This window comes from Cervus elaphus, chromosome 5, assembly GCF_910594005.1.
Source record: "Cervus elaphus chromosome 5, mCerEla1.1, whole genome shotgun sequence".
Classification (NCBI taxonomy): domain Eukaryota; kingdom Metazoa; phylum Chordata; class Mammalia; order Artiodactyla; family Cervidae; genus Cervus; species Cervus elaphus.
This window is the reverse complement of record NC_057819.1, coordinates 99,445,407-99,467,551: the sequence shown is the minus strand read 5'-3', so window position 1 is coordinate 99,467,551 and position 22,145 is coordinate 99,445,407. Positions and strand designations below refer to the sequence as shown.

Genomic DNA, 22,145 nt, shown 5'->3' with positions numbered 1-22,145 from the left:
ACTGGGTTTTCTCTCCCAAGATGTTGTTAGCGCAAGTGTAGATGGTGAAAGTGAAAGTTGTTCAGTCATATCCAACTCTTTGCAACCCCATACAGTCCATGGAATTCTCCAGGCCAGAATACTGGAGTGGTAGCCTGTCCCTTCTCCAGGGGCCCTTCCCAACCCAGGGACCGAACCCAGGTCTCCCGCACTGCAGGCGGATTCTTTACCAGCTGAGCTATGATTTCTCGGTTCGTGAAGCCCCGTCTTCCTCACAGGACTGTGAAGACCCCCACTCTGATGCGATGGCATTTTCCCTCGATCCATTTTGCCTCCCACTGTTCCCCCTCCCTGCCCCCACCGTCCCCTGCTACACAGTCAAGTCACTTAATCTCCTCCTGGTTGTTTTCTCCTCTGTGAAGTGGGAGCAGCAGAAGTGAAGTCATCTGTTGTGACATGTCGTGAGAGTTACCAGAGAGCATGTCTGTGGGTCATTTAGCACCGTGCCTGTATGTGAGGCCCAAGGCTTCCGGAGCCAGGGCCACGAGAGGGCCTGCGCAGTCGCTTAGTCGTGTCCGACTCTTTGTGACCCCGTGGACTGCAGCCCACCAGGCTCCTCTGTCCATGGGATTTCTCAGGCAAGAATACTGGGGTGGATTGCCCTTTCCTCCTCCAGGGGATCTTCCCGACCTGGGGATCATACTTGAGTCTCCTGCACTGCAGGCACATTCTTTACCAGTGAGCCACCAGGGAAGGCCAGCCAGGGCCACAGAAGGGGCTTATTTACAAGGTTGAACCTCTCCTATCCACTGCTTTCTGGATGCTCTTCCCTCCTCTCCGCCCTCCCTGAATTTCCGGTCTCTGAGGAGCTTTACTCCCATGGAGAGTGAAGCCAGTTGGCCCAAAGCTGGGAAGCCTGATGGCTGAGCCTACAGAACGTGGGGCCTTGACTCAGATGCCAGATTGGGCAAGAGCGCAGAAGCGGCCCCTCCAATCCTGGTCAGGGTTGTCTGACTAACGATTCCAGGAATCTGAGGCAGGAAGTGAAAGGGGAGTGGGGCAGAGAGGAACTAGCCAATTGCACCCTGGTTCCTCCTGGCTGGGCCCCCTCCCAAATGTGCCGTGAAGAGTGAGGTGACTAACTTCTGAGGGTAGAGAGGATAGGCCAGGAGACCCCTTCTCTGTAAAGGACAGAGACACAGCCCTGCCCTCTGCCCCCACCACATATTGACTGAGTTTCCAACTCAGTTTCCACTCTGTTTACTGTCCAAAGTCCCAGGGAGATGCCAAGTTAGAAGCGCTTGGACGCTCAGACACACGGGTTCAGGGCCCTCGCCTGAACTAGTGCTCACCCCTTCCCTCCTCTCCTCCAGCACCGCCTGGCCCCCAGTTCTCCTGGTTCAAGCCGTCCTGCGTCCTGGGGCCTGGGCGGCCCTCTAGACCTTGAACAGGTAAACCGAGGTCACTGGGGAGGCAGGCGGGCCTGGGGATGTCTGGGATTAGACAGACCCTGGTTCAGAGACCGTGGGGGGGCGGTCGATGGGAAGCTGTGAGGTGATTGGCACGTGTGGAGGGGAGGCTCGAGGCCTAAGCGGTCTCCTGAGAGGGGATGGGACCCAGCGGTATTTCAGCTTTCATCTCCCCTCCAACCTCAGATCCAACCCAAGCCATCGCCTAGACCCACTCTGAGCCTATATCCCTCAGCCTCCACCTCACTTAGCATCTTAGCAGGAGCATCAGCCCCAACTCAGTCCCAGCCCTGAAGCAGCCCCGAGCCCAGGCGGGATCTAGCCACACCCAAAACCCAGCATGGCCAGGGACTTCCAGGACATCCAGCAGCTGGACTCCGAGGAGAACGACCACCAGCTCGGCAGAGACGAGGGCCCAGGCACTCGTGGGTACAGCCCCAGGAGAGAAGGACCATTCTGGAAAGGCAAGTGTCTTGTATCTGGGGCTCTGCTCCACCCTAGTATAGCTCCCGGTCACTCTCTGTCCCTCCGAGGCCTTTGCCACATTCACCCTGTGACCAGGGACTGTCCCCTGACCTCACCCCCTTCTCCACCCCCAGGACCCCAGGAAAGGGGTCTCCCCTCTTCCTTCCAACCTGACCAGTATGTGCTGTGTGTGGTAGGGGGGAGGGGAAGGGTGTGTGTTGGAGGGAAAGGGCACAGAGAAATTCTGGAAGATCCCCACTCCCCTCCAAGCTCCCTGACTGGATCCTTATCTAGCAAACCTTGACTGAAGTCCCCAAGTGTCTAGGAGAAGGTTTTCAGGCGAGAAAGAGCGGAGCCATTTCCAAGATGAAGGGCGGGAGCCGGGATGTGGGAGGGGGTGCCAGGTATGGGTGCTGGTGATGGAGTGAAGCTTTGTGGAGACCAGGAGGGTGGGGGTAGAAGCTCAAGGAGGGGGACTGGTTAGCCTGGGCTGGGAGGAGGGACCCCCTCCTGCCTGAGGCTGGAAGAACTGCCGCTGTTGCAGCTGAGGGTGGGAGCTGGGCAGGGCAGAAAACTGCTGTCCCACCGGGCTTCTCCTTTCCCCGGTAGCAGGTTCACAAGTCTTTTCAACAGGCTGCGTGGGGCAGAGGCCACACCCACCTATACCCCTCTGCCCCTTTGGGTCCCACCAGCTGCCCTGTAGGTAGTAAACCCTCAAAAGTAACTTTGGATATTGTTGGATCTTCTGAGAATGAGAGGATTCATGTTTCAGCAGGAGGCTTGGAGAGAGTCCAGTGGTTTTGTTTTTCTTCATTTATTTTTATTAGTTGGAGGCTAATTACTTTACAATATTGTAGTGGTTTTTGTCATACATTGACATGAATCAGCCATGGATTTACATGTGTTCCCCATCCTGAAGCCCCCTCCCACATCCCTCCCCATCCCATCCCTCTGGGTCATCCCAGTGCACCAGCCCCGAGCACTTGTCTCATGTATTCAACCTGGGCTGGAGATCTGTTTCACACTTGATAATATACATGTTTCGATGCTGTTCTCTCAGATCATCCCACCCTCGCCTTCTCCCATAGAGTCCAAAAGTCTGTTCTATATATCTGTATCTCTTTTTCTGTCTTGCATATAGGGTTATCGTTACCATCTTTCTAAGTTCCATATATATGTGTTAGTATACTGTATTGGTGTTTATCTTTCTGGCTTACTTTGCTCTGTATAATGGGCTCCAGTTTTATCCATCTCATTAGAACTGATTCAAATGTATTTTTTTAATGGCTGAGTAATATTCCATTGTGTATATGTACCATAGCTTCCTTATCCATTCGTCTGCTGATACAGATGGCTAACAAACACATGAAAAGATGCTCAACATCACTCATTATCAGAGAAATGCAAATCAAAACCACAATGAGGTACCATTACACGCCAGTCAGAATGGCTGCTATCCAAAAGTCTACAAGCAATAAATGCTGGAGAGGGTGTGGAGAAAAGGGAACCCTCTTACACTGTTGGTGGGAATGCAAACTAGTACAGCCACTATGGAGAACAGTGTGGAGATTCCTTAAAAAACTGGAAATAGAACTGCCATATGACCCAGCAATCCCACTCCTGGGCATACACACCGAGGAAACCAGATCTGAAAGAGACACGTGCACCCCAATGTTCATCGCAGCACTGTTTATAATAGCCAGGACATGGAAGCAACCTAGATTCCCATCAGCAGTCCAGTGGTTTTGGATTTCACGGGACAGGGGGCTCGCTTGAAAGAGGCAGGGTGGACAGCCTGGCAGAGTGTGCCTGAGGGGTGCAACCATCAGCCAGCCTCTAGCAGCCTCTGCCGCCTGCAAGTGGGTTGACAGCTGGCACCTGCTTACCTGGGAGCAGCTTCCACTCTCCCCAGCCTTTTATAGGCCTAGAGTTTTCAGAAGATTTGGAGATACCCTGGCTATTGTTTCCTCAAAACAAATTTCTTTCTGCCTCTCTAGCTCCCCTTTCCATCAATTATGCATATATTAGTGATCCCACAGCTCATTGGTGCTCTTTCTATTTTATGGGGGAGTGTGGGATTCTTTTCTTTCCTGGCGTTTCTTTTTATACAGTTGTTGTTGCTATGCCTCTAAGTTCATTGAGATGTATGCATGTCTCATCTATTAATTTTATCCAGTGTTTTTCATCTCGGAATCTACTTTCTCCGCCTGGCCTCGCCCCGCAGGGCTGTACTTCCTCAGACTCTGCTCCTCTGATGCTCCATGAGGTTGGCTCTCTGGCCCCCTGCCTCCAACACCCCTTGTCCTGACACCCCTTCTCTTGCAGGGATGCTTCCTCCCCAGCCTCTTGTGCTGCAGCGTCTCTGCTCCAAGTTCCACCTCAGTCTGCTTGTCCTGGTCTTCAACGTCCTGCTGCTGGTGGCCATCTGTGTGACAGGGTCCCAAAGTGAGGGTCTCAGGGGTGGGGCAGCGATGGGGGCGGGGATTCGGGCAGTGCTGGGGCCGGTGAGAGCCACGATAGGGAAGAGATGGAGGCAGTAAGGAGACAGTGCTGGGGCGGGGAAGGGGACCATCCCATGGACAGTGATGAGGGCTGTCAGGTGGGACAGAGCACAATCCACTTTGTCCTGTTTGGTCTCCTGACAAGGGGCACAGCTGCAAGGGGAGCTGCAGACCCTACAGGAAACTTTCAGCAACTTCTCATCGAGCACCCTGAAGGACATCCTGAATCTCAGCTCCCACGGTGAGTGGGCGAGCCCTGAGGGGAGGGACTGGGATGTGCTGGGTGGTCGAGGGGTTGGTTTAGCAGTGAGGGTTGGTTGGGCTCCATGCTGGGTGCTTTCCTGGTGGCTCAGACAGTAAAGAGTCTGCTTGCAATACATGAGAACTGGGTTCGATCCCTGGTTCAGGATGATCCCTTGGAGAAGGGGATGGCTACCCACTCCAGTACCCTTGCCTGGAGAATCCCAAGGATCGAGGACCCTGGCAGGCTACAGTCCATGGGATTGCAAAAAGTCGGACATGACTGAGTGACTAAGCATACATGCATGCATGCTGGGTGCAATAGTGGAGGATACTGGGAAGGAAGCACAGACTAGGGCAGATAACCCAACCTGAGAAGCCAGGCAAGGGTTCCAAGAATGCTGCTTCCTGAGCCAAGGGTCCCTGAAGGATGAGTAAGGGTTAGAGTAGAGGATGGAGGTGGGAACCAGGTAGAGAGCAGAGTCTGATGACCAGGACGTGAGGAAGACCACTGCATGTCCTGGACTCTCAACATTTCCAGTGTGGCTGGAGGGGTGGGATGTGGCTAGAGAGGTGGGTAGAGGCCAGGCCATGCAGGCAAGCTGTGCTAACTTGTGGGGCTTTACTTTGAGAACATAGGGAGCTACGGGAAAGATTTAACAGGCAAGAGGTCTGAGCAGGTTGTGCTTCAGAACACCACCCTGCAGCCAGGAGAAGAGCAGGTGGGGTTGGGGAGGCCAGAGAACAGAGCATGCATCATCCCAGGTCAAGGTGATGGTGGCCTGGACTGATGCGTCCGTGGCATGAGGATGGAGAAATGTTGGGGAGGCAGAGCGGAGGGGAGACAGTTTAGCTTTCCTCTGTTGCAGGAGGCTTCGCCAGTGACACGGTGAAATTTCTGGAAGCCAAGCTGATAAAACAGCAGCAAGACTTGAAAGCAGGTCAGAGACTCTCTCTTGACTGTGCGTGTGTGTACCAGTGATGTATCTCCCCAGCCAGACGCTTGGGTCCTGGTCTGTGGGCCATGCACAGAGCCTCACACCCTTGCCACCACTCTGACCCTTAGATCATGCCACTTTGCTGCTCCATCTGAAGCACTTCCCCACGGATCTGCGCACACTGACTTGTCAGATGGCACACTTCCAGAGCAACGGTAGGGATGTGGTGGGGCGGGGTTAGGGGGGGTGCGTCTCCAGTCCCTCTGCCTGTCCCCTCCAGCTGGAGCTCATCTCCCTCTGTCCCTCCAACCCCCTCAGGCACAGAATGCTGCCCAGTGAACTGGGTGGACCATGAAGGCAGCTGCTACTGGTTCTCTCGCTCAGGGAAGCCCTGGCTCGAGGCTGAGAAGTACTGCCAGCTGGAGAATGCCCACCTGGTGGTCATCAACTCCAGAGAGGAGCAGGTGAAACCACAACCTTCCCAAAGGCAGGAGGAAACCTTGGGAATGCAAACTCTGGGAGGCTGGGTCAGGCTGGTTTTGTTATTTTTTTCTAACCCGAGGAAGAATCCAGAAGCAGAAATCTGTCCCCACTCTGGGAGGTTCATGATGGAGCAGCCATTGATTCTAAGAGGTGGGAGGTTACATCCAGGAGTCGGGGCAAAGGATAGGAGCCAGGAGACCAGGTGATGAGGATCAGGGCAGGAGACAGAATGAGTGGCAGGATGAACTAAAGGGCCAGGACTTCGGTGGAGAACAACACTGTGGAGGTGCTGACAGTCCCTGCTTGCTCTGTGCTGGCCTGGGGAACGTGATGGGTCTTTGGGTGAAAGGAACAGAGTGGGTGGGATTCCCAGGAACGCGCCTGGCATGAGTTACTGGGTCCCTCCAAAGCGCCCCAAGTCTCCCTGCCCACTGCTGCCACCAGATCACAACTCCAAAGTCCAGAGGGAAGACTCAACCCATTCGAACAAGTGGGACATGTTTGGGCAAAGGAGGGTATTAATGAAAACATTTACTGAGCCCTTACTATGTGTCAGGCACTTTCATATATCCATTGCTTTAACCCTCACAACCCTATGGAGTAGGCACTCTTGTTATCCCCACTTTGAGGTGAGGGTAGAGATGAGGGAACTAAAGAACAGAGAAGTTAAGTAACTTACTGCACAGCTAGTAAGTCATAAATAAATATGTGTATATATATATATATGGATTACAGACATATTTTATTTTACTGATCAGATTGAAATTGCCAATATTCTATCAGTATTGGCCTATAAAGTTTCATGCGAATCAGCCTAAGACAGTCTGTGATTTGGCTCACAAGTTCATGCCACCTACAACTTTATGGAGGATGGGATGGTGCCTTTATCATTTTGAAATGAACATCAGTGTCCCGATTAATGCTTTTTGCCTTGAATTCATCTTCATGTGATATGAAGGGACTGGTCCTTGATTTCTTTTCACTTACATTTGCTTCATGTATCTCTGCCCATCCCTCTTATTTCCAACCATTTTGAGTCTCTGTTTTAGATGAATGATTCTCAGCCATCGCAGTGTATTGTAACCTCTTGAGGAGTTTAAAACATATTGACACTTGGTCTTGCACTCAAATTTAATTAATTTAATTCTGATTAATTAATATAATTAATCTTGGATTATGATTTAATTAATTAATTAATCTTGGATTCATCCTGAGTATTGAGAATTTTTTAGGCACCCCCACCCCACCCCCCATAAATGATGCTACTCTGTTGTTCAGCCAAGCTTAAGGTATTTCTCCTATAGGTTGTATATAAGTTGTTTTACTTTACCTGTTTAAAAAATATTTATTTGGTTGCATTGGGTCTTAGTGGGGGCACACAGGATCTTCACTGCCTCATAAAGGATCTTTCATTGTGGTGTCCGGATTCTTGTTTTGTAAGTGCACAGACTCAATAGTTTCAGTGAGCAGGTTTAGTTGCTTTTCAGCCTGTGGGATCTCAGTTTCCCACCATGGATCAAACCCCTCTCTGCCCGCTGCAGTGGAAACTTGGGGTCTTAACCACTGGACCCCCAGGGAGGTCCCCATTTTTAGTTTTTTAAGGAACCTCCAGGATGTTCTCCACAATGGCTGCACCAATTTACATTCCCATCAAGAGTATAGTAGGGCTCTCTTTTCTCCACACCCTCTCCAGCACTTATTACTTGTAGATTTTTTGATGATGGCCATTCTGACCTATGTGAGGTAAATCCTCATTGTGATTTTTATTTGCATTTCTCTAGTAATTAGCAATGTTGAGCATGTGCCTGCTAGCCATCTGTATGTCTTCTTTGGAGAAATGTCTGTTTAGGTCTTCTGCCAATTTTTTTGTTGAGTTGTTTTTTGATGTTGAGTTGTATGACGTGTTTTAATATTTTGAATACTAACCCCTTGTCAATTGCATCATTTGCAAATATTTTCTTCCATTTCATAAGCGGTCTTTTTGTTCTGTTGATAGTTTTCTTTGCTGTGCAAAAGTTTTTAAGTTTGACTAGGTCCCATTTGTTTATTTTTGCTTTTATTTCTTTTGCCTTGGGAGACTGGTCTAAGAGAATACTGCTGTGATTTATGTCCCAGAATATTTTGCCTATGTTCCCTTCTAGGAGTTTTAGGGTGTCATGTCTTATATTTAGGTTTTTAAACCATTTTAAGTTTATTTTTGTATATGGTGTGGGGGAGTGTTCTAATTTCATTGATTTACATGTAGCTGTCCAGTTTTCCCAACACCACGTGTTGAAGAGACTGTCTTTTCTCCATTGTGTGTTTTTGCCGCCTTTGTCATAGATTATTGACCGTAAGTGTGTGGGTTTATTTCTGGGCTCTCCCACTTGCATGTATTTTAAAATAGATATCTTTAATCAGTCTCCTTTTTTCCTGTTTTATATGCTTCTTTTGTTTTCTCCCATTTTCTATGTGAGATGTATTCTTTTTGTTTTCTCCACTGTGTTATTTTGGACTAAATGTGGCTTGTTTTTAGCTACACTAGTAATTACTGTCATAACTTTAAATAATGGGCTGAAACTTCTTGACTTTAAAAAATAAGAGTTTATATAACTTTGATATGAAAGATGAGGAAACCAGTACACTTCTTCACACACCTCACTCTTTTCTCTTTTTAAAAATTGAGATATCATTGACATGTAACACTGTAAGTTTGATGTGCACGACACCCTGGTTTGATATATTTATATACTGCAATATGATGAATAAAGTAGTGTTAGCTTTTACCTTTACCATCTCACACAATCATCATTTCTTTTTTATTGAGAACAATTCAGATCTAGTCTCTTAGCAACTTTGAAGTTTATAATGCCTCATTCATATCTCTCCCACATTCCTTACGTGTGTGTGCAAATAGTTTTTCTTTGAATTTCATTAATCTCAGATATATCTCAGTGTTGCACATTCTCTATATTTTTGCTCTAAGGCTAGGAGAGTTCTTTTGACACATAAAGTTAGGTTTTCATATGTTTTGGAAGATTTTCTTAAGCCATTTATTTGAATAGTTTTTCTTGCCCATTGGTTCTCTTTTCCTCTGGAGCACACCATTCAAAATGATCTCCATTGTCTACCCTCCATAGCCATCATCTTGTTACTGTTTACCGCCTTCTTTCTCCCTTTTCCTTTTTTTTCTGGGCTCTTTTCTCAAGCCTGTCTTTTGTATCTCAGACTTCATTTTTTGTTGAATTTTTTTTTTTTTAATGTAGCTCAAAATTTTCTCTTCACTTTCTTCTTTTTATTTATCATTGTTATCTTTCTTCTTTGATCTCTTCTTTTGTAGTTTTATGTCGTTCATCTCCTCTTTAATGTTTCTGAGGATATAAGCTGTTCTCCAAAAGCTTCTTAGGTTTGGAAACATGCTTTCTTTACAAAGTATATTTTTCACCTCTCCTTTTGATATCACAGTGTTTTCTTCTTCCTCCTCTTCCTTTCCATCTTCTTTATTTTTTTTCAGTTTCCATGATAAAACTCCCCTATGCTCCTTCTTTGAATGGGCTGAATTCTTTCTTGCCTGTTACTTACTCATGAATAGGGCAGACTTGTTCTCATGGACTATCTTTTCTGATCATCTGACACTACTTCATCCCTCCCCTCAGTCTTCACCTGGGTTTCCCAGGTGGTGCAGTGGTAAAGAATCTGCCTGACAATGCAGGAGATGTGGGTTCAATCCCTGGGTTGGGAAGATCTTCTGGAGTAGGAAATGGCAACCCTACTCTAGTACTCTTGCCTGGAAAATTCCATGGACAGAGGAGCCTGGTGGGCTACAGACCATGAGGTCACCAAGAGTTGGACATGACTGAGCATACACATGCACACACACACACACACTCAGTCTTCAACACAGAGGGCTGGATATTGATGCTTTGTATTGTTCATTCAGTTATTCAACTTCTTGTGGTGATGGGAAGAGGGGACTGGGACGGTGGGCAGCAGCAAAGAGAATATCTTGCCTCCAGGCACTTTCCCTCCAGCTCCGTTGACCCTCCTGAATTTGGGGAATAGCCCTAGGAGCCCCTGAGAGCTGTCCCTTCATGCACAGGATATTGACCTATTTACAGGTGTCTAGCATATCTCCAGGGGATCTTCCCGACCCAGGGATTGAACCCCGGTCTCCCACATTGTAGGCAGATGCTTTACCATCTGAGCTACCAGGAAAGCCCAGAATTCAAGAATGCTACTGTATCTGCCTTCAGATGAGGTGACTAACTGCAGTTTTAGTTAGGTGTCTAGGAAGGGAGAGTGGAATTAGGAAAATTTCCTCCAGATGCAGTTGGAGACCCTTCATATGCTATCAAAGGAAACTGCTACATATGCACGTTGGTGAACCTACCCCCTCTGTTTCCTTCATAAAACAAGGTGACCACACCCTATGCTACTGCCCTCCCAAACCCTCTGAGGCTTAAGGCCTCAGAAAGACCATCTCTCTTAAGAGAAAGCCACTTCCTCTTAGGAGGTCTGCATGGATCCTGGGAAGCTATCTCAAAGACCACTTTTGTCCAGCCAACTGGACAGCTTGGCTGCCCCTCACATATAGGGCGTCTGCTTATTTTCAGCCAGACTGCCAGAGCCCCTGTAGCCAAGTCATAGCAGAGCTCTGGGCAGTGGGTCCAAGCTTGGAAGCTGTAGGGCCTGGAGAACAACAGAAACGACAGCTGCATGTAGAAGTGAAGTGAAAGTGAGTGCTGTTCAGTTGTGTCTGACTCTTTGCAAATCTGTGGACTGTAGCCTGCCATGCTTTTCTGTCCATGGAATTTTCCAGGCAAGAATACTGAAGTGGGTAGCTGTTGCCTTCTCCAGGGGATCTTTCCAAGACTGGGATTGAACCCAGGTCTCCCGCATTGTAGGGAGATTCTTTACCATCTGAGCCACCAGGGAAACCCGTATGTAGAAGTAGGAGCACATAAATGTACCTGAGAGGCAAGTGAAACTCAGATCTTTACTGGGTCATTGGGTCACCCTGGGGGTGGCAGGGGTCAGGATCCAAGAGTTTGAGGCTGTGGGCAGAAGACAGGGAGAAGACTAGAATAGAGGTCTAGCAGCCGTGAGTTAGGAATGAAGTGGGAGGCCAGGTCAAGGGACAAGGGTCACCAGCTCAGGCACTGGGTTGATACCCTGGGCTCCACAGATACCCTCAGTTCCTTAATCTCGCATGAAAAGTGCGAATCATTAGGGTGTCCAATTTACAGAGCTTTTTGGGGATGAAATAAAATAATCCTTGTAAAGCAATTAGTGCAAGGTTTAGCCCAGTAAATGTTCACTAAATAATAGATATGGTTACAGAAGAAAAAGCCAGGAACTTATATTGGGAGCTGTTGCTTCGAGGTGGGGACAGATCAGACTGAGGGGTGGGGTGAGGGAGCCACAGCTAAGGCCTGCATGGAGGCACAGGGGACTAGAAACTTCCCTCCACCTGTTTTCCAGAAGTTCATTGTACAACACACGAACCCCTTTAGAGCCTGGATAGGTCTCACCGACAGCGATGGCTTCTGGAAATGGGTGGACGACACAGACTACAGGCACAGCTACAAGTAAGTGGCTTCTCCTTGTCTCTCCCCATTAATTTGTCTTGGGGATGGCCATCTGGTCTCTGCCCCCAGTACACTGCCACTCCTCCCTCAGGGACCAACTCCTCCCACCATTGCCCCCCTCACCCTGATTCTCAGCTCCCAAGACTGCCGCCACAACTCCCCAAACCCCACAAAACCATGCATTTCTGAGATGGGGGGTGAGGGTTGCTGGGATGAGGGGGCCATCTAGAGCAGAGCTCTGTCCTGCCCTAGGAACTGGGCTGCCAGTCAGCCCGATGACTGGCGGGGGCACGAGCTGGGGGGCAGCGAGGACTGTGCAGAGATCCAACGGGATGGGCGCTGGAATGACGATTTCTGCCAGCAAGTGAAACGCTGGGTGTGTGAGATGAAGCAGAACATCACCGTCTAGCCGCCCACCTCCCCCAGCCTCCAGCAGACCCTTGACCCACAAACCCCCCTGCCTGGGCATTTTGAAGAAAGGAAGGAGAGGAGAGTCTTCAGAAGTATGGGGAGAACTTGAAGAGGGATAGAAGCACGTGGCTGAAGAAGCTCTGACCCTGAAGATCCTGCCTTCTTCTGAAATTCACTGTAATTATTATTACTATAATTTTCAGCTTCCTCATTGGAGTAATGTGTAACTTGTGCTTAGCCACTTAGTCATGTGTGACTCTTTACGACCCATTGGACGGTAGCCTGGCAGGCTCCTCTGTCCATGGGATTTCCCCGGCAAGAATACCGGAGTGGGTTGCCATTTCCTTCTCCAGGGCGTTATCCCCAACCCAGGGATCGAACCCACGTCTCCTGTGTGTCCTGCATGGCAGGCAGATTCTTTACCTGCTGACCTATCAGGGAGTAGGAAAAGGACGAATATTTGAAACTTTGTGTGGACTGGTTATTTGGAACTGGAAAGTGTAGGATTCAAAGAAGAGGGAGGGAGAGGGTCTGGAAGAGAGAGCTCAAGTGTTGGACAGCTGTCCCTGACACTTAATCTTTTTTTTACACTCCCCTACCTATGAAGTTTTATATTTTGATTTGCTTATTTGTTTGGTAATTTGCTGTTTTGGTTTTTTAATATTTTATTTTTTATTTTTTGAATTATGGAAGTATGATAACACATTTATAGAAGACTTGGAAAATACAGAACAAAGTTATATATAGTTTCACTATATATTACAAATTATTTTTTTAAGTAGATAAAGATTTTTAACTGGAGTTTCAATATCAAACTCTCAAAAATTAATAAACCGAATAGACAGAAAAGTAAAAGGCTCTAGCAGACCTGAAAAGCACTATGAACCAATTCAACATAATTAATATTTATACAGTTTTCACACAACAGTAGGATACAAATTCTATTCAAGTTCCCATAGGCTGTAAACCAGGAGACACTGGAACATATCCAGGGATGTAAAACAAGGCTTGATACCTAATCTTTTTTTTTTTTTTAATCACCATAGCTTTGTTTAACACCACCTTCATGTTAAACAATTACCATTTATTGCAGTGAGGACATTTAACATTTACTGTCTTAGCAACCTTCAACTAAATATATAGTATTATTAACTATAATAGTCATGCTGTACATTAGATTCCCAGAACTTATTCCTCTTAAAACTGGAAACATGCACCCTTTGACCATCGTCTCCCCCTCCCCCACCATCCCCTGGTGACCAACGCTCTATGTTTGACACCTAATCTTAAAGCACGCAGGCCAGACGGGCCCCTGGATGGCACTGGTGGGGCTGGCGTGGCTGGGGCCACAGTCTGCCCTGAGGGCTTCACTGTAAAAGAGGTTTCAAAGAACACCCCGGCTCCACTGAACATCCCTGTTCCAAAGAACACCTGTCAGTCTGGGAACTGTGAACTGGGCTGGCAAAGGCCAGTGAAAAAGTTTGCTAAGAGAAGCAGGATTGAAAAGACCCCAGACTGACCTGGAGGGCTCTCCAGTACAGGGTGTCTCCAACAGTCTCCACAGTGGGTAAACTGCACCCTCCAAGATCACTACAACCAATGAGTTAATGAGTCTTGAAGCAATTAGGTTTTTTGGTTTTATTTTTATTTACAAAAGTAGTATAAACTAGTAGTAAAAAATGTTTTGCACACACACACACACACACACACACACACAGAGCGCGTGTCCTCCCCTCACCCCTCCTACTTCTACCCAGAGTTAACCATTTCATGGATATTGTATTAGTCTAGGGTCTCCACAGAAACAGAACCAATGGGATCTATGTGTACCAGTAGGAGATATATTGGCTCATGGGAATATGGATAAGTTCAGCAGATGAGTCAGTTATCTGGAAACCCCCAAAATCCATCAGAGTAAGATGCAGTCTGAGTCTAAAGGCTCAAGACCCAGGAAGAGTCAATGTCTCCACCTGAGTCTGCAGGTAGGAAAACAACCCATGTCCTGGTTTGGAGAGGGCCAGGCAGGAAGAACTCTCTCACCTTAAGAGGGCCAGCCTTCTTGATCTATTCAGGGCTTCAGTGGCATGGATGAGGCCAGCCCATGTTAGGGAGGGCAATCTGCTTTCCCAATTCAAATGTTCATCTCGTCCCCAAACACCCTCAAAGACACACCCAGAATAACGTTGGACCCACCATCTGTGTCCCAGTCAAGCTGACACATAAAAATGAACCACATCAGGGTTTCTGTAGGAAGTTTCCTGCGTACGTGCCCATATGCGATACCACATATCATGATGTAGGTAGCTTTTTTCACTTTTCCACGTCCTGATGCTGCTGCTGCTAAGTCATTTCAGTCGTGTCCGACTCTGTGCGACCCCATAGATGGCAGCCCACCAGGCTCCCCCGTCCCTGGGATTCTCCAGGCAAGAACACTGGAGTGGGTTGCCATTTCCTTCTCCTGTGCATGAAAGTGAAAAGTGAAAGTGAAGTCACTCAGTCGGGTCCGACTCTTAACGACCCCATGGACCGCAGCCTACCAGGTGCCTCCGTCCATGGGATTCTCCAGACAAGAGTACTGGAGTGGGGTGCCATTGCCTTCTCTGTTTCCATGTCCTAGGGACATTGATTCAATCTATGCTGTTCCCTGAGAGGTTCTACTTCATTGAATTTAGCCGGGGTAGAAAATTCCAAAATATAGGTGTGCCAGATGTTATTAAATCATCCTCTGTGGTGGGCAAGTAGCTGCTATTTTTGTTTTCACATGTAATACTTCAAGCAATTTTTGCTTCTAAGCTTGTTCTGGGTCAAAACTTCCCAATTTTCAGTTGCAAGTTTTTCTAGGACTTCTCCTTCAAAATGTATATAATTGGCATTGAATTGAAAAACTTATGACAGAAATAATACATACAATTTAAAGTCTTGTAGGGCTAGAAGCGGAGAAGGCAATGGCACCCCACTCCAGTACTCTTGCCTGGAAAATCCCATGGATGAAGGAGCCTGGTAGGCTGCGATCCATGGGGTCGCTAAGAGTTGGACACGGCTGAGCGACTTCACTTTCACTTTTCACTTTCACGCATTGGAGAAGGAAATGGCAACCCACTCCAGTGCTCTTGCCTGGAGAATCCCAGGGACAGGGAGCCTGGTGGGTTGCAGTCTATGGGGTCTCACAGAGTCGGACACAACTGAAGTGACTTAGCAGCAGCAGCAGCAGCAGGGCTAGAAGCAGTTACCAGACCCTGTTTTTTTTTTCTTTAGCCATTCCTGCTGTTCTGAGAAATCACTTTCAGTGTTTTAGCTGTTTCCCTTAGACATTTGTACTTTCAAATAACACACACAAATTGATATCTCTTTATTCATCAGTTGTAGACATTATTCAGTCACTTTTTATCATGTAGATGGGTATAATTTTCCAATTTAGTCTATAACAGTTTTTACTTGAATCCCAATTCAGAATCTGTGTCAGTTAGGGCTGTGGCAGTATTGTTAATTGCTGAGCCAAGTAGTATAATCTGCTTACGTTTCCTTTTTTGAACAACTTTTGTTTCTTCTGAAATGAATACTTGAAAATTTTGCTTCAGATTCTGTGAATCAATTGCTAAATCTTCCTTAACTGTAAAAAGCCTGACAACGTAATTTTCTCCACATTTGATCTGGTCACGTCGCCAGCACTTCAGTTGTACTCTTTTCCCAGAGCCATCAGGGTGAATCCAAGTTTTACAGGGCATGGAATGTACACGATTTGGGATGCCCTCCTTAGGGAAAGATGCAAAATTATGAATACAAAATTAAGCATAAAAGTTACTATTTCCTTAAATTAGAAAAGAAGACACAAGAGCTGAAAGCTGCTACAAACATCACAAAATCCAGACAACTGATATAACATTTTTAATAACCTTCCAACACACCTGTGAAATCAATTCTCCCCTGCTCCCCTGCTTTTTGGCTGCATACTTATTGTTTCCTTCTGCCTGTGACAAAGGTATTGTAAGGAGACTTTCAGAAGAGAAAGATCACTGAGAGTTTCCTCCAGCATATTTCTTCTTTACTACTGATGCCAGTGCTTCAGGGAGGCTCATGGCCCACCTTCATTCACCCCCAAGGGAGTCTGCACAATGGGTGCCAACAATACCCCCAAAAGCCATGACTGAGTAGGTGGGCCAACCCTAAGGATAAATTGACTGTAAAGCAAGTAACTGGGTCCCTCTTCATTCAAGCCAAACCTGTTTTTCCAACCCAATTTCTTGGTTGGATTTAAAAAAATGCCATCTGACACAGAGGAAGATGTGAAGGAGGGGAAGTTGAAGTGGAAAGTGATGGTGGTCATCCTAACCGATTATATTATCTATATAATATACATTATTATATATATTATATTGTCCTTTGGACGGCAAGTAGATAAAACCAGTCAATCCTAAAGGATATCAACCCTGAATCTTCATTGGAAGGACGGATGCTGAAGCTGAAGCTCCAGTCCTTTGGCCATCTGATGTGAAGAGCTGACTCACTGGAAAGACCCTGATGTTGGGAAAGATTGAGGGCAAGAGGAGAAGGGGGCAACAGAGGATGAGATGGTTGGATGACATCACTGACTCAATGGACATGAGTTTGAGCAAACTCTGGGAGATAATGAAGGACAGGGAAGCCTGGTGTGCTGTGGTCTATGGGGTTGCAAAGAACTGACTATTATATATGTTGTTGTGGTTGTTCAGTGGCCAAGTCAATAGTCAGTCGTTTTCATAATTTATAAAAAAAAATTGTGATCATGGCCTCAGAGACGTTGTAAGGGGCCTACAGCTGGCCCCTCGAGTTCAAGCTCCCATAGACTTCCTGTTGATCCACTTCTGTAACTTTGGCTCCCCCTTCCTCTCCCCTCCCTCTGCCAGCAGTTTTCTTGGGATTTCCCACTCCTCCTGAGAAATCCCTGGACCACCTCTTTCTTCTGGGTTGGATCCTCTCTTCCCTGGATCCGTATGTTCTTTGTTGGCTTATTCCTTTGTTCTGTTGAAGCATCCCCTCCCGTAGCTTCCTGGGAAAGGAATGGACTCTTGGGATAGGGTTGATCGTTTGTGGAAATATGGAATTCTAGGTTGAAAATGATCTGTCACCATTTTCCACGTTTTCCATTTGTGATGTGCTGCAGTGAGAGCTGACCCTATTCTAGGCCTGATCTCTTGGACAGGAAATTCCTCCCCCACTTTGTGATGTTCCCTTTATCCCACGGGTCTGAAAAGCACCACTGAAGCCTCGGTGGGGGGCTCACAGTCATTACACTCAGTTCTCTCCAGGATTCTTTCATCTGGGAGAGAGGAAAGATATGGTGTAAGGGATGCGTGGCTGAGAGCCAGGCGCTTGGTGGTCCTTGGGGCCATCATGAAGGCATTGATGCTATTTGCTCAGAGTTCTGCTGCTGTGTCCCATGCTGTGTTCTGCCCTGCCCATTGCCCTTGGGGTTCCTGTGGAAACCTCCAGAGAGGTTTGTCCACATCCCCACCTGCATTTGGTTGCTATCACTATTTTTTAATTCCAGCGGTGCCTCCAGAGGCATTCGTTGCTTTGAGCTTTCCAGGTGGTGCTAGTGGTAAAGAACCTGTCTGCCAATGCAGGAGATTTAAAAGATGTGGATTCGATCCTGGGGTCTGGAAGATCCCCTGAAGAAGGACATGGCAACCCAATCCAATATTCTTGCCTGGAGAATCCCATGGACAGAGGAGCCTCATGAGCTATAGTCCATGGGGTCACACAGTCGGACACAACTGAGGTAACTTAGCACGCACACACTATTTTTAAAAAGAATTTTAACCATTCTGATAGGTGTGAGGAAATATATTACTATGATCTTAGTTTGCATTTCTCTGATGGCTAATATTGTGCATCTTTTTATGTGCTTATTGTCCATCTGTATATCCTCTTTGACACAATGTCTCTTCATGTCTTTTGCCCATTTTCTAATTGGATTTTCTTTCTTTTACTGTTGAGTCTTTAGAATTCTTTATTTATTCTAGATACCAGCCTTTAGTTGAAGATGTGGATTGCAAGCATTTTCTCTAAATCTGTGGCTTGTTTATCCTTTTAACAAAATCTCACGTGTTTTTTTTTTTTTTTGCTGCATAGGATCTTAGTTGTGGCACATGGGATCTAGTTCCCTGACCAGGCCCCCTGTATTGGAAGTACAGAGTCTTAGCCACTGGACCACCAGGGAATTCCCAAAATCTCACTTCTGAAAAGACTAATGGGATAAATAAAAATGTGGCAAGCCCGATTAAGGAACTGAGAGACATGGCAAGGCCATTGGAAATAGGAAGTTAAGTGATGCTTTTCCTCTTTCGATAGAAAGTTGGTTGAATTCTGCAAAGTGAGAATGATTGTTAACAAATGATTTAATTAATACATTTAAAGCCGAGAAGAACCGAGGAATGGGGGAAATGGGGAGATATAGGTCAAAGGGCACAAACTTCCATGATAAGATTCACAAGTTTGGGAAATCTAATGTACAGCATGGTGATTATATCTAATGATATCATATCATATACCTGAATGTTGCTAACAGAGGAGTTCTTAAATATTCTCTCCACACACACACATAAAGAAATGGTAAATATGAAATGGGCTGGAGGTAGTAGGTAATACTGTGGAGACAGTCATTTTACAACTTATAAATATGTCAAATCAACACATTGTATATCTTAAACTCACACCATGTTATGTGTCAATTATATCTCAATAAACCTGGAAAAGAAACTCAGAGAGGAGCAGGAGACAGGGAGTCAGGACTTACTGAGAGGTGATAAAAAAAGAAACCATTCTCCTTCCCAGAGAGTGAGAAGTGGGGAGTTGAGATGATTTCGGGGGAATTCGTGCATGTAGCCAGACAGTCATACAGGAGAGAGGACCGCTTCTTCGCCTCCTCTTAGCCCAATGTGTTCAGCTGCTTCGGTCATGTCCAACTCTTTGCAAACCCATGGACGGTAGGCTGCCAGGCTCCTCTGTCCCTGGGATTTTCCTGGCAAGAATACTGGAATGGGTTGCCATTTCCTTCTCCAGGGGATCTTCCCAACCCAGAGTCTGAACCCAAGTCTCCTGCGTCTCCTGCACTGCAAATGGGTTCTTTACCACTGAGCCACCTGGGAAGCCCGTAGTTAAGCTGCAAACTTTGTTGGGATCCTGGAGTGCTATTTGAGAGAGGCAAGAAGAGTGCAGGGAAGCTGTGGATGTGCTCTTGTGAATTTCAAATTTTGGAGTAACAGCTCTGGGAAGTCCCAAGTAACAGCAATCTGGAATACTAATTGGGAAAAGTGCAGTGCATCCACTGCATGGGTTGAGACTTCAGAGTGCAGTTTCGGAGGCTCCCGCTTGTAATCCCAGGCCGCAAACTGATATCCTCAGCAGTTTGCTTGCAAAAATGCAGCACTAGTTTCACTTTAACCTTGTTACAATGCGGTGTGTTTTATCTGTGAGTCTTAGGATTTCATTAAACCCTGCGCAGCTGGCCAAACTCTGGGGGCCCTAGAATTCCAAGACCCACTCCCTTTCTTATCTCAAGTGACATGCTTGAGGGCAGGCATGGAATCCAGGCAGTATCTGAAACAGTGTCCAGGCAGATCAGAAGCAAGGTCAAGGGTCTGCTCTCCTGTTTCTGAAGCCTGGAGGAGACATCCTCCCTCTTAATTTGCCTAACATCGCAATATGCAGGGTCTTTAGATGTGGCTGTCGAACTCTTAGTTGTGCCACGTAGGGTCTAGTTCCCTGATCAGGGATCAAATTCATGCCCCCTGCATTGTGAGCACAGAGTCTTAGCCACTGGACTACCAAGGAGGACGCTACACTTAATCTTTTCTTACTCTAAAAAAATTAAATGCCACCTCAGATCAAAGAAAGAACATTATCTGGATCACTGAAAGTGTACCAGGAGGGAAAGGGGCAGGGCACAACTTTTGAAAGAATGACATAGACCAAGGACACAACATAAACTGATTAGACTCAAATGGGACCAAGATGGCAGACAAGGCTAGACCTTGATCCTCAATCAGCAAGTGAAATGACACACTCAGAGGTCCCTTGACAGTTCCAAGCCACTGTTAAAAGACCAAGGAGTGGTCAGTGGCCCAAATCCTGGAAATCTCCACCCCTTGCCCAAAATAATTGGAATAATCCTCCCACTCATTCAGTTCAGCCACTCAGTCATGTCCGACTCTCTGAGACCCCATGGACTGCAGCATGCCAAGCTTCCCTGTCCATCGGTCTTTTCCAATGAGTCAGTTCTATGAATCAGGTGGCCAAAGTATTGAGATTTCAGCTTCAGCATCAGTCCTTCCAATGAATAGTCAGGACTGATTTCCTTTACCATTGACTGGCTTGTCAGTCCTTTATGATTGACTCATTAGCATATGAAATTACCCAGCCTATAAAAACTAACAACACTGCATTTCCTCACCGTTCTTGCCCTCTGTGATGGCCCACACACTGTGGAGTGTGCTTCACTCTGTATTTGGATAAATCCACTCCTTACCTATCACTTTGTCTCTCACTGAATTCTTACTGTGGTGAGACATCAAGAACCCAAGCTTCATTAGGTCCTGAAACCAGGTACCATTGGTTTTGGCTGGGTTTGAGTCCAGCCATGTGGGTTCAAGTCCCAAGCAGGGTTTTGGCTGGGCTTGAGTCCCAGCCATGTGGGTTTGAGTCCCAAACTGGCTTTTGGCTGGGTTTAAGTCCCAATCTGAGGTAAACAGTTTCAACAGCATATTGACTAAGTTCTCATTTGTTGGCTCTTTTGTGTGTGGGTTCCCAGGAGGACAGGAACAAGTGTCTGTTTCAGACCTGTGTCACCGTTGATATGTAAACAATACAAGCCTCTGTGTAACAGTTTTAGAGAAAAATTAAATAGCGATATGGATAATAAATATATTTACAAGGAATGAGTAAGAGGGATATAAATTAAACTCCTGTGCTGAAACTAAAAAAAAAAAAAAATTGTAAGGGAATCAGACTTTGGTAGGGCAACCTTATCAAGTAAATCACACCACATATCCAAAGAAAAATTCTGCACAATTACCAGATTTAACATTTTATCAGTCTGCTCCTGATGGCAAAACAAAACTCTCAATGATTATCCTATTCACAAAATGTCATGACAGATCTTAAGACATCAGCATCGCATAGCCAGGGGGAAAGTTGTTTTTTCTAGAGAGTTAGCAACTTATGGAAAATGCTCAAAGTTTCATTTATTTAGAGGCGTAGAAGGAGAACTGTGTCATGTGTGTGTGAGATCCACATACAATCTATCAGCAAAAAATCCCGTCAATTCTACCTTCACAATGTGTTCAGAATCAAAATGTTTTTCACTAGCACCATACACAAACTACCATCATCTCTCACCCAGATATTACAATAGTTTTTTTCTTAATTTTATTGAAATCTAGTTGATTTACGTTGTGTTAGTTTTAGGTGTGCAGCGAAGTGATTCAATTATATATATACTGTAAATATATTCATTCTTTCTCAGATTTGTTAACCATATAGGTTATTACAGAATGTTGAGTAGTTTTCTGTGTGATACTGGAAGTTCTTTTTAGTTATCTATTTTATATGTGAAAATGAAAGTCACTCAGTTGTGTCCAACTCTTTGCGAACCCCATGGTCTATACAGTCCATGGAATTCTCCAGGCCAGAATATCAGAGTGGGTATCCTTTTCCTTCTCCAGGGGATCTTCCCAACCCAGGGACTGAACCCAGGTCTCTCACATTGCAGGCAGATTCTTTACCAGCTGAGCCACTATGTAGTAGTGTGTATATATGCTCGTCCCAAGCTCCTAATTTACCTCTCATCCCTTCCCGCCACCACCCCCCACTCTGGTCCCTTTTCCTGAAATTCACAAGAGTCACGTTGTCACAGTTAAAATGTAAATCAGCTCACTCAGTCCTCTGCTCTGACCCCCACAAAGCCTGCCCCTCTAAGTCAAATCCGTGACAATAGCCTACAGGCCCTGAAAAGCTGGAGCTCCAGGTTTCCTAGCTGAGCCTCATCTACTTCTCCCTCACCTCCTTTGGGCTTTTGCTTGGATATCGACTTCCCACTAAGATTATTCTTTTGAA

General features: G+C 46.4%; 1 protein-coding gene across 2 annotated transcripts; it reads left to right on the top strand.

Annotated features, from left to right (window-relative positions):
- Positions 1-997: 997 nt before the first annotated feature.
- On the top strand, positions 998-12,519 carry ASGR2 (asialoglycoprotein receptor 2). Of its 2 annotated transcripts, XM_043903618.1 has the most exons (10): positions 998-1,113; positions 1,353-1,430; positions 1,635-1,912; positions 4,239-4,358; positions 4,560-4,655; positions 5,524-5,595; positions 5,721-5,807; positions 5,911-6,056; positions 11,536-11,642; positions 11,895-12,519. In XM_043903618.1, exons 3-10 carry the CDS (start codon positions 1,789-1,791, stop codon positions 12,049-12,051), a joined length of 909 nt encoding a protein of 302 aa, XP_043759553.1. In that variant the 5' UTR covers positions 998-1,113; positions 1,353-1,430; positions 1,635-1,788; the 3' UTR covers positions 12,052-12,519. The 2 variants fall into 2 exon arrangements, with proteins under 2 accessions (XP_043759553.1, XP_043759552.1); XM_043903617.1 differs by lacking the exon at positions 998-1,113 and having other exon boundaries at positions 1,121-1,430.
- Positions 12,520-22,145: the final 9,626 nt, after the last annotated feature.